Source organism: Giraffa tippelskirchi, chromosome X (genome assembly GCF_054371585.1).
Source record: "Giraffa tippelskirchi isolate mGirTip1 chromosome X, T2T-mGirTip1v1.2.pri, whole genome shotgun sequence".
NCBI lineage: Eukaryota > Metazoa > Chordata > Mammalia > Artiodactyla > Giraffidae > Giraffa > Giraffa tippelskirchi.
In genome coordinates, this window is record NC_137289.1 from 17,916,850 (window position 1) to 17,932,831 (window position 15,982).

General features: G+C 50.4%; 1 protein-coding gene across 1 annotated transcript in view; it reads left to right on the forward strand.

Moving 5' to 3' along the window:
- The first annotated feature begins 2,608 nt into the window (after positions 1–2,608).
- LOC145535574 (heparan-sulfate 6-O-sulfotransferase 2-like) overlaps positions 2,609–15,982 on the forward strand; it is a 163,849-nt gene continuing 150,475 nt past the window's right edge. Inside the window, exons 1-4 of the mRNA XM_081564016.1 lie at positions 2,609–2,717; positions 3,180–3,217; positions 7,097–7,548; positions 8,406–8,924. Of these exons, the coding sequence (XP_081420142.1) occupies positions 2,609–2,717; positions 3,180–3,217; positions 7,097–7,548; positions 8,406–8,924 (1,118 nt within the window). The remainder of the gene's footprint in view (positions 2,718–3,179; positions 3,218–7,096; positions 7,549–8,405; positions 8,925–15,982) is intronic.

Here is a 15,982-nt window from a genome sequence, read left to right on the forward strand (position 1 = left end):
GCCTGGAGAATTCCATGGACGGAGGAGCCTGGTGGGATACAATCTATGGGGTCGCAAAGAGTTGGACACGACTGAGCACAACAACAACACAGCACAGATCCACTACTTCCAAGCTGGGTGGCTCTAATCCTGAACCCCATTTTATTCATCTGTGAAATAAGTACGACTAAAGTAACCACCTCACTGGGCTGCCAAGCATGTTTTTTTTTTTTTAATCTATTTATTTGGCCATGCCAGGTCTTAGTTGCAGCATGCAGAATCTTTTAGTTGTGGCACATGCACCCTTAGTTATGGCATGTGGAATCTAGTTCCCTGACCTGAGATGGAACCTGGGGCCCCCTGCATTGGGACTGCACAGTCTTAGCCACTGGGCCACCAGGGAAGTCCCTTGCTGAGCATGCTAATTGAGAGAGCGCATCTGAAGTGTTTAGCCAAGTGCTTGACACATAATGGGTATGGAGTTGAGGAGGTCTTCCTGGCATAGTCTGCTAAGCATTCTGGAGTCAGCCTACAGGTGACATCACCACGGCCAGCCATCCCTGACCATGGTGCAGAGCACTGGAGCTGGCATCCTTGACAAAATGTCTCCCTCTCCTCAATTGCCCCCCATCACAATTCTAACCCTTTATTCACTCATATCAACTCTTCTGACTGGGTACTGCAATATTGTCTTCTCTGTCAGCTAAATATTTCACAAGATGGTACCTGCTAAGGCAGCTTTCACCAAGTTCACCACATCTTTCACCAAGTTCACTTCCCTCTGCTGCTCTAAGCTTGTAGCTTTCTGCATTCTCATGCCTTTTAGTGAAATCTGGATTTTGAAAATACCTACATAAAAAAGTAAGTCCTTTTCTAGGTTTTGCTCTCAAGCCCAGTTAAGTCTAATCTGGCTCCCTCTGATTAAAAATTAATTTTCACTTAGGTGGTGACATGTATGATTTCTCTAAACTAATTTTTCTCTTTTCCTGGGTTGTTCTTATAAAACCTCCCTCTTCAAGCCCATTTGGGTGACAAAGAGATCCTTTTCCTGGGAGCCACTTTGCCCTCAGAGGCTAGCTTCCTCTAAATCCTCCAGATTGCCCTGAGATAAAATTTTCAGCTTTTGTATTTTATTATTCAAAACTAGAACTCCCACAGAGACTAGCCAGGAGATCAGCAGTGGGTGTCCTCCTCTCTTGCAAAGATTCCACAGTATGCAAACAAGTGGGAGGCTGTGGGCCAGGCAGGGCCATTCTTGCTTTTGTTATTATCATTATTAAAACCTACCTAGGGCTTTTGTGTCAGTGGGAGGTCAGTTCTCAACACTTTTCCCTAATCCTTCAGTTTTGACGTTACTTTCCAAGTCAGCAGAAGCCCGGAAGGTTTATTTTCAAGTTTCTCTCTTACCCACATGATCGAAGAAAGTTGCCTCCTTTGGCTTTTCTGACTCAGCCACAAGCTTGAGGTCATCTTCGGTAGAGCATTTTTGCCTGCAGAAAGGCTAGAGAGAATGCGGTCCATCCTCAGCTCTTCCTGGTAGCGGGCATAACTTAGATCACAGCAAGTTCCTGCTGGGACTGGTCTTTGGTCTTCCGAGTCCTCTGATACAGTTCCTCCATTTACCAAGGTCAGGAGCTAAATCCTAGAGAGGTCAAAAGACCCAGGGTCACACAGTGAGCTGGAAGCAGAACTAAGACTCAAACATTGTTTTCTTCGCCTCCATCTTGGCGCTCTTTCTACTCAGCCACCGGGAAAGGGTGTTGCTGGCCCAGCTCTGGCTCACGCCGGATGAACACAAAACTGACCGTGTTTTTCATGACCGCTGTGGTTTGCCCAGCTGATCAAGTCGAAACTGCTCTGGCCAAATCGACCATTAACTTTTGAAGTGAACAGAGTTGAAAATTACTGTCAATAATTTAGAGTGGGGCTGGCCCTGTAAGTTCTGCACATACTTAAAACCCTCCAGCTCAGCTCCCCAAGCATCTCCTCCACTGCCATTATGCCTGTTTCATGGTGTCTCCTGGTGTGGGTCATTTTTCCTCCCCTTTTGTAGATGTCTCCTGCCAGGGTTCACGTGGACATTCCTCAATATGATTAAATGGGTCATTTTATCCTTTCGTCACCCAGGGGACACCAGCTCCAGAAAGCACTGGAGAGATGTGAAGGGAGGGTGAGACAAGAAGGCAGGCAAAGAAAATGGGGTGGGGGCAAAGGCAGCCCCACCCCCGTCATTAAATATGTGTATGTTACTGTTGTGGAAAATATAACCAAGAGCTCAAACCAAAGATATTCAGAGTCAAAAGCGAAGAGTAATGGACATTTACACAAGGTGTACTCTTTCCAGGAACTCGACTGAGTACCTCCCACAGATTGTTTTAGTGAACTCATATTACAACCGAGTAAGGTTGTTTTAGCCCCATTTTCATGGATGAGAAAACTGAGGCTCTGAGACAGCTCAGAGAGCCCTGATGAAACCCCAGGGCAAGGTGCTCTCCAAACCTGTGCCCTCTCCTTTTTGAAATAAACTCATTTGAGATTGGCTTCCTCTTTCTTCTACCCCTAAGTCAGCTTTTGGAAGGTACCTGGTCAGGCTATTTTATGAGTGGAGACTGAGGCCCAAATAAGCGACATGACTGTATCAGGAGTGGAGTCTGACCTGCTGCCCCTGGTGGTTGCCAGGCCTTGGCTCGCCATGGCTTTCAAAGTCCTGCCTGAACAGACTCCTCCAAAGGCTGTCGGTGAGAAATGGGGGTGTCACTGTCGGAGAAACCGTGGGCAGTTCTCATCAGGAGAAGGCCATGGGTCTGATGTTCAGAGCTGACCATGAACCCTGGTCCAGTGCTTCTTTCTCTTGCCTTTGCAGCACGCGTTCATTCAGCACACACATTACCCCTACATCCTCCTCCTCTTTTAATTCCTTCAACCCCATGTGTTTTTTAAAAGGCTAAACAAATAAATTCAGTGCTTCATGGGAGAAAAATAGATAACCATTGAGAGCGCTGTCTATAACACACCGAACCTGTTTAGAATATTAAAGTCAAATTTCGGAGCAGTGCTTTCATGAAGCAGGCTGTTCATTCAGTTTGGAGAGATGCAGAAAAACAGCAATGAAGTGACAATAGTTTGCATGTCTTCAATCGTGGTGACAAAAATCACCTATAATTGAGAGTATGAGCTTTTGTTGTTTTTTTTTAAATTAGCGACAGCTGGAAAGACAGCTTTGAGGCAAATGCTCGGGGTAAGGGGAAAGCCTATTTTCTTAGTGTTTTATACTCTATAAAGAATGCCATCACTTTAAAAAATAAATTTATTTACTTCAGTTATTTGCCAGCACTTTCTTTGACATTAAGTTTCCACTGTTTCTGTTTCAATCTGAACAGGGGACCCTGCTGTTACCCCTGTCACATAGGCTCAGGACAAGTCCAGCTGCTGATGGCCTCATGGGTCCCCACCATATGTGACTGTTACAGAAAGCAGGAAAGACTGGGCTCTGCCCTGCGATGAGGCGCTGAGGGTTTGGCAGCACTCTGGCCCTTGAAGAAGACAAGAAAAGCAAGTGACTTACTATATTAGAGCAGGACAATGCCCTTAGGGCACAACATCGACTGTGACTTCTTACGAATAGGGCAACTGAGCCCAAGAGCGAACAGGTGTCTTCCTCACGGTCATACAGGGTCCTGTTCTCAGCAACCCAAGTCTCTGGACTCCCAGGCCACGGCTCTCTCAACCATCTCCTGCTCTCCTCTCAGTCACCAGCAACCAAATGCGTATTTGGGAGCACACTGCTTAGTATGCAAGCCAGCTTGACCTTTATGCTCCCAGAATTGGCAACCTTTTGTGGAAACCATGGGAGGACAAGGTTCTGGATCAATAATGAAAAGAACGGCACACTGTGGAGACAACCAGAAGCCCTGCTCAGACTGCAGAGTCCTCCTCATGTTCCAAGTCCTGAATCCCAAATATATACACAGACGACCACTCAGGCTGCCCTAAGAAAGAAGGTGCAAAACCATAGACCTGTCCCTCACCCCAATCTCCAAAAGAGGGCTGATTTCAGAGTATGAGCATGTGTGCTAAGTCGCTTCAGTTGTGTCTGACTCTTTGCAACCTCATGGACTGTAGCCCACCAGGCTCCGCTGTCCATGGGATTCTCCAGGCAAGAATACTAGAGTCGGTTGCCATTCCTGACCCAGGGATCGAACCTGCATCTCTTATGTCTCCTGCATTGCAGGTGGATTCTTTACCACTAGCACCATCTGGGAAGCCCTTCCAGAGTATCAGGATCTTTGTTACTCAATTCCTGAGGGGAACCAGTTCCTGGAAGATGGGCCCAGCCCAGCATTGCAAGAGGTCTTGGAATATCCTACGAAGGCCCAGGCATGGCCTCAGGAGAACGTGGCTCTCAGGACACACACGGGAAGAATTCCCTCTTCTTAGCAGGGAGCCTCTTCACCCCAGGAACAGTCCTCTGAGACTTGTGAGTTCCCCTACTTCTCCGCAGACAGTTTCTTTCCACTTTTAGGAACCCAGATATATGAAATCCACCACGAGAGAGTCATTTCTTTATTTTTCTTACAGGATAAGGGTAGAGGAAAGTCAGAAATGCAAATACTCTCCAGTGAGTTGGTGTATACAGTCACACTAGAATATACTCAGGTGGCTCAGTGGTAAAGAATCTGCCTGCCAATGCAGGACACTCGGGAGACGTGAGTTTGACCCCTGGGTTGGGAAGATCCCCTGGAGGAGGAAATGGCAACCCCTTCCAGTATTCTTGCCTGAAGAATCCCATGGATGGAGGAGCCTGGCGTGCTCCAGTCCGTGGGGTTGCAGAGTTGGACACGACTAAGTGAATGAGCGCACACATCTGATCTCAGAAGCCGGACTTCACAGCCTCATCCTGTTCCTTCTTTGTGCAGAGCAAAACTACCAGCCTGACTGCTCCTTCCTCTGAGAATCAGATTGACTGTGTGCGTGTGTTCCTCTTTATGACCTAAATGAGTAAATCCTGACTGTTTCCTGTACTGGTTACCAGTCCCCCACCCCCATCCAAGGCACCTTCCCATGTTCCAGTCCCACTGATCTCTCTTAGAGCAGGAACTCCAGAGTTCTTAAGAGTCACTGGGGGCATGAATGTGTGACCCACTGTCTTTCAGAAGTGCTTCTCTGGGGACCCATTGAATGTATTGGTGGGTGGGAGGTGGTCCTCATACGGCACCATGAAGAGAGCCACCTACTGAAGAGACCAAAGGGGTCGAATGGGTGGCCTGGGAGCAGGTAGGGACAACTGGCAGGTTGAGCTCCTCAGCGATCCTCATGGCTTCCCTGGCTCTCCCCTTACCTGCCCTTGCAGATGCATCCCACAAGCCTGGGGGCATCTGGGGAGCTCTCTGGGAGGCCTCTTGAGGTCTGCCTTGAAAGTTGCTGCACCTGACTCCTTAGTCTGACTCCTTCATCCATCAGCTGATCCCCCCACCCACCCCTCCCCGGGATCCCCAGATAGGTGAGATGCCTGAAATGCAGGATTCTCAGGAATCCCTCATGCTTGCCGCCAGACGAAGGGACTCTCAGTAGCTTGGGGGCCACATGGAAGTCCAATCAGGACCGGGGACGTCTGGGGAGGAGGTAAGGGCAGGGGGCACAGCTGTGAAATCGCCGGAGAAGTGCCCCTGCCTTCACTGGCCCATAACTCAGTTGGCACATCTGAGCTTAGAGCAGGCTGTAAACACTGCCTCATATTTGGAATTGCCCAAACCCATCCCTGGGAAGCCATGGTGGCTCAGCGGTAAAGAATCCACCTGCAATGCAGGAGATATAAGAGATGGGGGTTCAATCTCTGGGTGGGGAAGATCCCCTAGAGGAGGAAATGGCAACCCGCTCCAGTATTCTTGCCTGGAGAAATCCCATGGACAGAAGAGTCTGGAGGGCTACAGCCCATGGAGTCTCAAAGAGTCGGATGTAGAGACTAAACATCAACATCAAAGGCCATCCTCACAGTGACCCAGATGGTCAGAAAGGAATTAGTCCTATTTTTACAGCAGAGGAAACTGAGGCTCAGGAGGGGGAAGTCATAATCCCAAGGCTGCCCAGCAAGCGAATGACAGAATCTCAGGTCTGGAGACCAGTGCTTGCTGCCTTACTGCACAGAGAGAATAGACGAGGGATGAACACAGCTCAGCAAGGGATCAAATGTTCTGAGGGAGATCCTGGGAGTGCCTGTCTCTGGAGGGACTTACTGCCACCCCCAGGACTCAGCTCACGGCCCCCACCTCCCCAACAACACTGTTCTGAGACACCACTGCCAGCCAAAGCTCCTTCTGCAGAGGTGGGACTGGACACCGGTGGACACTCATTCACAGAAATACCAGTTCCCAATACCTGATCAATCAGATGGGAATAGTCAGAGTCCTGAGTCCTGGTACCTTGTCCTAAAGGGACATTCCTTCTTTCCTTGCCAATCCTTACAGTGCTGGTCCTGCAGCCGAAGAGAGCCTTTCCGGACACTTGGCTTGAGGGCGCTCTGCACCTGTTTATTAAAAGAGGTGGCGTTAGGAAAGGGATGGCTTCCTAGGTTCAAACCCTCAGGCTCTGCTGTGTGACTTTGGGCACATTCCTTTCCCTCTCTGGGCCTGCTTCCTCATTTGTCACACCACCTGGGATTAGATGGCCACCCCCCCTCCGCCATGTAGTATTTAATCATGTGCCTTTCTTTTAACGAATCTTATGAGTGAAGCCTTCCTGTAGGCACAGGGCTTGATGCTGGGGATTGAGAAAGAATAGGGAAGTAAGGACCAGTCCCTGCTCTAAAAAAGCTCAAATTCTCATTCTGAAACGTTTTTTTTTTTGGTCATGCCTTTCCTTCATGCTGACTTACCTTTTCAGAAAATGCCCCCGCTTCCGTTGGAGAATGGAAATTGGCAAGGAGAGAGGGGAAAGGTCCAATTTGCGCCTTTGCTATTTTAGGGGAGGCTGAAATTACGAGCCAAAGTGTAGTGATGTGCTCACTAGAGTGACCCCCGTCCCCCCAAACAGGAGAAAACCCAGGTCTTCTGCTTAAGTGGTCTGAGCTCTTAGGCGTGAGGCATTATTACATAAATTCAAGCTCGCTCCTGATCCTTAGTACCCTGAGTTGCCTGAAGGGGGGAATGGCACTGCCTGCGTGTGCAGTCCGGGCGCTCGGGCTGCCGTTGAACCGGAGCGAGGAGCGCCCGCCCGCACCACCTGTCCCCGCCGGCATTCCAGAGTAGAGGCCGAATTGGCAGCAAGCCGGCCCGGAGCAGTCGCCGCCTCAGTCCGCGCGGGCCCTCCTAGGGGTGTGTCTCGCGGATTCAACTCCCAGCCGCTCCTGGACGAGCCCCTAAAGGCTTCTTCCTCTCTGGCGGGAGCCGCGCGCGCCCCTCTCTTTGCGCTACTGCTCCGAGGCCGCCGCAGGCGGATGCACGACCTCAGGAGACGCTGGGACCTGGGCTCCCTCTGCCGGGCCCTGCTCACCCGGGGCCTGGCCGCCCTGGGCCACTCTCTGAAGCACGTGCTCGGCGCGATATTCTCCAAGATTTTCGGTCCCCTAGCCAGGTACGTTTTAGGCGAAAGCGGGACTCGCGCTTCCGGGCCAGGGCGCGCGGTAGCGGTGCGGGAAGGGAAAGCAACCGCGAGGAGAGGAAAGGGCGCAAAGTTCCGGCTGGCCCGCGGCGGCCGGGCTCGGGGGCTCTGGAGGGGAGCGGCGCGCGTTTGGCTACGCCGCGGCTCCTTCCCCGCGCTTCCGCGGGCACCCTTAGCGCAGCGTCTCAGCCAGCAAGTCGGGTTGCTCGCGGACCCCCTTCCCCCAGGGGAACCTCCGAACGCCGGGCTCTGAGCTCCCTCGAGGCGGCCCCCAAGGTGGGCAACCCGGTGCGGGCAAGAGCGGGCTTCGGAGGCGCACGGGGAAGGAGCCCGAGATTGGGCAGGCGAGGAGGTGGCGGCGTGCGCGCCAAGGGGACTGGGGGCAGAAGCGCCGGGGAGAGTCCGGTGGGCGAAGCGGGATGGGGATGGGAGCCACGGAGCCACCGAGAGTGGAACAAGATGCGCGGAGGTTCGGACCCGTGGTATGAGTTGGGGAGTAGGGCAACCGGGGCAGGCGGGGTCCCACGGGTACGAAACCCCGCGAAGCCGCTCCAGAGAGCTCCGGTGCGGGGAGAGGGCAGGCGGCCAGCGGTAAGGAGTCGGGGGTGGGGGGGAGGAGGGGTGTGCGGCAGAAGCCACAGCGCTGAGCCTGCCGGGAAGGAAGGAAGCGGGGAAGGGCGCCGCCGCCGCCGCCGCCGCGGTGGAGTACTCGGTGCCGAAGGGAGGGGGAGAGGGGAGCAACCGCGGCGCCAGGGGAGGGGGCGGTGCGGGCGCGCGGCGAGCGCGGGCTGAGCTGCGGGATTGACGTAAGGAGCTTGGGTTTCCCCCAGCGTCGGGAACATGGATGAGAAATCCAACAAGCTGCTGCTGGCTTTGGTGATGCTCTTCCTATTTGCGGTGATCGTCCTCCAATACGTGTGCCCCGGCACAGAATGCCAGCTCCTCCGTCTGCAGGCGTTCAGCTCCCCGCTGCCGGACCCGTACCGCTCGGAGGATGAGAGCTCCGCCAGGTTCGTGCCCCGTTACAATTTCAGCCGCGGCGACCTTCTGCGCAAGGTAGACTTCGACATCAAGGGCGATGACCTGATCGTGTTCCTGCACATCCAAAAGACCGGAGGCACCACTTTCGGCCGCCACCTTGTGCGCAACATCCAGCTGGAGCAGCCGTGTGAGTGCCGCGTGGGTCAGAAGAAATGCACTTGCCACCGGCCGGGTAAGCGGGAGACCTGGCTCTTCTCCAGGTTCTCCACGGGCTGGAGCTGCGGACTGCACGCCGACTGGACCGAGCTCACCAGCTGCGTGCCCGCCGTGGTGGACGGCAAACGCGACGCCAGGCTGAGACCGTCCAGGTGAGTGCGCGCCCGCAGCCGAGCGGGGCCCCCGGAGCCGAGCCGGGGAGCTAACCCGGCCCGGCCGGCGGGCAGAGGATCGGAAGACGCGGTCGATCGGTGCGGGGGACCCAGGGAGCACCTCGGCGTCCCTGCAGTGGCGCCCGGGCTGGGCCGGACTGGCGCCTGGCGCCCTGGCGAGCTCGTCCATTCCTCCCCGGGACGGCTCCTGTGTCTGCACACGGGTTGGCCTGCTTGGCGGCTCGGAGTGCGCAGGGGGGAAGCGGCCGGGAGGCCCGGGACGAGCGCCCCCCGGCCGCCGCCGGGACAGGGTACCGAATGGAGATTCCTCACTGGAGCGCCCGAAAGAGCCGCGCTCTCCGTGTAGCGTGCCTGAGCCCCTCCAGCCTCTCTCTTTTCTCTGTGCCCAGGTTCCCAAGCCGCCTTTCTCTTCTTTGACGATCCAGCATTCTTCCCCCTCCTCCCCGGCCTTTCCCCTCGCTTCGTCTATTCGCCTCTCTCTTGCTTGGGATCTTGTCAGCTCTTGGCGGCTTGCTCTTTCCTTCTCCCTCCCTCCGTTTTCCTTTCTCACTTTGCTTCCCATCCTTTCTTAAACCTTTTATGTTTTTTTTTCCTCTTCCTTCCGTACTTTTGGCGCCTCGCTCCTCCTTTCTCTCCGCTGGCTCTACTCTCCTTGGGCGAATGAATGTCCCTCTGCGGCTGTTTGCGGACACCCGGAGAGAGCTCGTGGTACCCAGCTTGCGTCCCTGGCTACTGGCTGCACTCGGGGCATCCCCTGCGCTTTGCGAGTGCAAGCGGCACCTCGCGGGCCGAAGGGCGGGTTGGGACGCTGCTGCGGATCCCGTGTGGGGCTCAGTCTTGAGAAACCTCTCCTGATTTACAAATTCCTGAGCCCTAGAGCAGGGCGCTGCCGGTCCACTTGCTGGGAACCTAGGGCTGATGCTGAAAGAGCTGTTTTATGAAAAGCCAGTCACTTTTGAAACGAGGGCATTTTCCTCCAGCCAGCTGCAATGCCTGGTTGCTGGAGGTCAGGGAGTGCCATAAAGGGGGGAGTAGGAAGGACTCTTTGGGGTGCAATTGCCCCAGTCAGGGCTCCCATTCTGCTACTCTCTATAAAACAGAGAGGGCTGCTGCAGGGGATGCCGGGAATGGATAAGGTGAGTTTAGTTGACATGGCCATGCTCTCTGTCTCTCCACTGAGCTGACCACAGGAGGTTGCTGCTGCTACAGAGGCTGCTTCCCTGGACAGACTCCCCACTCCCTCCTCATGGTGTTGGTACCTCTTGGAATGCAACAGCCAATGCAGGTTTTTCTGTCCAGCCCCAGACGAATGGAGCCCTCCGACTTTCTGGTCATCATTGAGATTTAGAAGAAACCTCACCCCCTCCTCACTTCCCCATCCCTCAGTTTACAGTGTCCTTTCTGAATGCTGGAATCCTGGGAGGATCTGTGGAACCTTCATTTCCCTTCCAGCACTAACCTCCCCCGTCCCCAACCTCCTAAGAGGACCTTGGCCCTAGGAAGGTTGCCACCTCAATCCATTGTGAGAATTGTGTAAGCCATTGTCACCACAAGACTTTAGGGTTTAAGATGTTCACAAACAATTTGGTAATATTGAAAATAATTCCTCTTGTTGATGGAGCCTGTAGGTGTAGTGAGAGGTGCTGATATAAAAAAAGCTCTTGAGGGCAAAAATCGAATTCCACAGTCATGGCTGCGGCAGAGGAGGAAAAATGAAGTCTTGGCCACTGTGGACTCCCCAGCCCTCTCTGGAGTTCCACAGGGCACAGGTGCCTTTTAAAATCCTTTTGGACAGATAGTGTGACATAGTCTGTAAACACACATTATTATTATTGTGATCTTGTGTTTTGATGGCCACTGTCCTCTGGACAGTCCCCAGTGGAAGCAAAATTATTTGAAATGAAATACAATTTCCTTGGTCATCAAAAGGGTGATACCACAGTGCCATCTAGTCTAATAAAGGAAGAATCACTTTCTAAAGAGTTGGAGTTACTTGGATCTTCCGATATTCACCAAAATAAAGTAAAATTTGCTAGAGAAACACGTGGCTAACCCAAGGGCACTTTATTTCCTTAATTCCTACCCACCTCTGAAAATTGTCATCTTAAAGAGTAGTCATAGCTGGAGGGTTCCAGAATTTCCCAGGATGTTGACTGTTTACAGGACCAGTTCTGTGAATTCTGATAATCTGTGTGAGAGAAGGTGTGCACAAGTGTGTGACAATGAGAGTGTGTGTGTATGTAGAAAATTTAGAGACAGAGGCATCTGTGCTGGTGGTGATGCGTGAGGTCGAGGAGCTGGTCTCAGGAGACAGAAAGTCAGCTTCCTGTGTGGAACAGCCTTCCATGACAGCTGCTGGTGGACTCTGTGGTCCACTGAGCTGAACGGAACAGCAGCTCTGTCTGTTTGGGAGTTCTGACGCCTGGGCCTCAGTTTCAGACCAGCCGTGAACCAGCTGCGTGACCTTGGACCTGAGCCTGTCCCAGCCTTGTCTGTGGAGAGTGCAGTCTGCTTCCTGATGAGCTTTGCCATCCCTTATCTCTGCTATGTCTCTGTAAAGTTGCGCTGTCGGTAGCAAGAAGGTAGAGTGGGCAGAAGTCTCCCCATTTATCAGATGAGACAGAAGCCCAAAGGGGTTGAAGGACTTTCTCAAGGTCATTGGACTCTTTAGTGACACAGCAGGGATCTTGCTCCAGCTTGGGCTGATTCCACAGCCCTGGCTCTGTCGACTGCGACTCCATGAGCAAGGTTTGTTTTTTTTGTTTTTTTTTTTTTGTGAAAGCACAGTGAGGTATTTCATGTGAGTCATTACCACAAAGTGAACACTCCATGGATGCTCACTGGTGTTATTATCACCTACATCATCGCCGTTTCCAGTCATTTTTACACATGTGTTTGAACGAGTGATTGGACCAGGGTTGCCGCCGCCATTGGGAGAGAAATAGAATTCTACCTCCCTGAAGCTTTATTTTCACCAGGAGAAAGTCTGGTGGCTGAGTGGCAAAGGGGCGTCTCATTGCCAAGGCAGGAATCACTGCAAAGCTGAGCAGGGTGGGAGTACACTGGGGGCCTGGTGAATAAGCGTTAGGAGGAGCCGTCAGCGGCGACAAGGGACACCTTCTGACTCACTACATCCGTCCATGCTGGGGTGGGGGGGGAGCGGGCATGAGAGGCCACCGAGGCTGCAAGCCAAGACCTGAATTGTGCTCCCACTGCTACATTCTAGAAGTGCTCGGGTGATATATAACTGCTGAGTGCAAACGGCTGCCATCATGCTGCCTGGAGAGGACAAAGAGAGTGCTTGGCTGGCAAAAGGCACCAGTTTATTAAGAATCGTATTTGTTTTCAGAAAAAACCTAGAAATTGCATTTCATGCCTCTGTGTGTGAATATGTTGTTTAGGGGCCAGAGCGAAATCCTGCTCGTTCGAGAATTCCCAAGACTGTTTTTGAAAATGTATCAAAACATGGTTGCTGATCAGTTCTTCTGACTCCCAGATTCTGCAGGCTTTTTCTCAGGCCAAATTGCCTCTGTTTGTAGCCAACTCTAGTGCATCCCTGAGTCTGTGGGAGGACCTCAGAATTGGGCATCGAGAAACTGCACCAGGCTTATTCTTCCCCCAGGCACTGTGCTGGCTGGCACACTAGGGTGGCAGCTGGCGGCGGGAGAAGGTCAGCTTCCACGGCTACCCAAGTCAGAGAATCTGATCATCATATTCATGGTGCATCTTAGACATTTAGCATCTTTACATTTTGCAGCAGTCATAGGGGAAGAGTAATTAATTGTTACCTAGAATCCACTGGGTTATCACTGACAGGAAAGGACTATATGGCATTTCTATGGAGCATAGCTTTCTCGCTCTTTTGTCTTCTTTGTGGTCACTCCTTTTTAATACTTGTAGTAAAGGCTTCCTTTTCTTTTCCTTTTGTTTAAAGGTGGCTTTATTTATTTATTTATTTTTGGCCGCGTGGCTTGTGAGATCTTAGTTCCCCAGCCAGGGATCGAACTCAGGCTCCGTCAATGAAAGCACCAAGTCCTAACCGCTGGAGTGCCAGGGAATTCCCAAGGTGGCTCTGTTTTGACACAGCCATGTCTTGGTAAGAAGTCCATAGTGCATGAGCCTGCTCATGGCTCAGGTGCCCATGCTCCACTCCTTCCCTCATGCAGTGAAGCAAGACAACGAGACTGGCGTGTGGTACAGGGCGAGGCAGCGAGTGAATGGATCAATTTAGGCGGTGGTGCGGTCCTTCTGGTCCCTCAAGCTGTAGGGCACTGGGTTCTCACAGGTGCAGCTTCAATTAGCCGAGGATGCTAAGAGCTGTTATTGCCTCCTGCCCTGCACAAATGTATTTCCCAGGAGAGGGGGAGAAATTCACCATGATAAATGAACATCTCTGCCTGGATGGCAAATATGTCATTGCAGCCAAGCTCAAAGTTCTCAAGGTGGTATAAAAAGCCATTTGGAATTAGATTTTCTTAATAGTAATTTTAGATTAATGCTGTTATGTGGCAATAAGAATGTTAGAGCTTGTCTTTTCTAGGTATCTGTCATCAACTTAAGTAGCATGAAGTGACATTAAAGAATAGTCACCTCTTCTACCTGTCATTTGTGAAACGAAATTTTGCGAAGCTGCCCATTATATTCCAGGGGAGATGTGTCATCTTTGCTCTCACAGAATTTACAGTAGAACAGAATAATTTGGTGTTTTAGATATTTAATAAAGAAGATGGGTTTTGTTTGAAAATGATTTGAATATCAATAATGTCTTTAAAATGTCATACCTTTATTGGAATACATTTTAAAAATAGAGAAAAGTTCATCTGTTTATGTAACAGTTTAGGTCTAATCAGCAAACTTTGTGGAGTAAGTATTATGACCTCTGGCTAGTGCTGGCAGTTGGAGGAGATTAGAGCCCAGACAAATCCCCAAAAGCCAAGGTCACCATCTTCAGCCTCAAGTTCATGATGGTAAAAGTGCAGAACTATGTAGTATAGACAGGTGGGGAGTGGGGAGGAACCAGTGATTTGGTAAGTCCACCCCCCCTCTGTAAAATGGGAGACTTAAACAGGTTGCTTTCTAAGGCCGTTTTCTTTCTAAAGGATGAGGGGCAGGCCAGAAAAAGGAGAGATCTGTTTGGAAAGGCTTCTGGGAATAGGTGGCTTGTTTTGGGGAAGAAACTGGCTTCTCAGGAGGCGTGGGTTTCATCCCTGGGTGGGGAAGATCCCCTGGAGGAGGAAACGGCAGCCCACTCCAGTATTCTTGCCTGGGAAATCCCATGGACAGAGGAGCCTGGTGGGCTATGGTTCATGGGGCCCAAAGAGTTGGACATGCCTTAGGGACTAAACAATGAACAAACAACAAAATTTAGAAGAAAGGAGGCATTGTGGGTGGATGTGGCATCCTCATGGCATTTCAAGGTCAAGTCCCTGAGAAGGTTCATGCCTAGGGGAGGGTTAGGGAGCCTCCTTGTAGAGGTCCTGGAATGGCAACCAGAAGGTTGAACCCCAGAGATATGAGAAACTCTTGCATGGCAGGAATGTTAAGAAGCACAAAAGTAAATGAAGGCTATAGTCAAGTTAAAGGTATAGCTCTGATTTCCAGTCTGGAGTCAAGATGGTACCGCTGACAAAACAGAGAGGTTGAGAAGGGGATCTAATGAGCACTGGGAGGGTACTGAGAGCTGTGACCAGTCTAACTTGCTTAGGTTTCTACTGGCCAAGGCTTGCAAAGAAGCAAGAACCGGAGTTCTGAACAGGTTAGGGCTTAGTTGTATATGTAGGAGTCTGTGAACAGAGTTAATCTGAATTCACAGTTGGCAGTATTATTTAAACGATTGCTGCAATTTTCATGTGGCTAAGATTCCTGGCTAAGATTTTAGCCAAGGAAAAGACTGTTTGAATAGAGGGAAAGATCGACAGTTATGATTACATAAAAATGAGAAATGTTTATCTGTCCAAAAATAACCAGAACGAAAAGGCATGTGTCAAACTGATGAAAATATGCACAACAAATAAAACAGACAAAAGGCTGACATCTTCCCTGGAAAAAGAACTCCAATGAATTGAGCAGAAAAACAAAGGCTATGACCAGAAAATTCACAACATGGAACCAAAGCTAGTTTACAGAAAGGGAAAAGCTTAGTTTTTAGTTTCTAAACTAAACTAAAGAAAATTTTAGTTTCACTAGTACTAAAGAAATGAAAATTTCAAGTAATTTTATGTAAGAAAACCTTTTTGCTTCTCTAATTAATTAATTTCTCAGATTGAAAAAAAACAACTTGGTATACATCACCACCGCTGCCAAACAAAAAAAGGATAGTAGCCGGTGTTGACAAAGGTGTGGTAAATACCATCATTCATATACATTGTTGATGGAAATGTAAATTGAAATGGTTCTTTTGGAAATAAAGTAGATAAACAGAGAACATTGACAGTATTTCTTTGACCCACGATTTCTTTTCTGGGATTTTACTGAAAAACAGTCCTGTACATGTCTTTCTATCACTCACTCATTTGTTTATTCATTCATTTACAAATATTTATTGAATATCTTGTCAATATGCTATGTGCTGGAGACACTGTGAGGAACCAGGTGGAAATGGTCCCTGGCTTCATAGAGTGGGAAAGGTAGACATGAAACAAATAACTCATTACTGAAAATTGTGAGAAATGCCGTGAGGAAAAAGCAGAGGGTGACATGACAATGGTATCATTAGGAGGCTACCATTATTTGCAGGTTTTTTGGAGTTATTTGTAAGTGTAACAAATTGGAAAAATCTGATCGACGTATAGGCGAATGGTTTAAGAAATCTCAGTACATCCACTTGAGGGATTATTTCAAAACCATTTAAATGTCCTTTTTAGAGTATGGAAAATTGGTAGTGATTTAATGCTAAGGGAAAAAGAGATAGACAGTTATGGGCCCAGTATGACAACAATTATGAGAGGGAGAGAGCGAAGGGGCGGGGTGGAAGGAGAGAGGCAAATCGTCTTTCCATCCCTCTCAAATCTAAGCATAAAAGGCAAAGAATGGAAGAA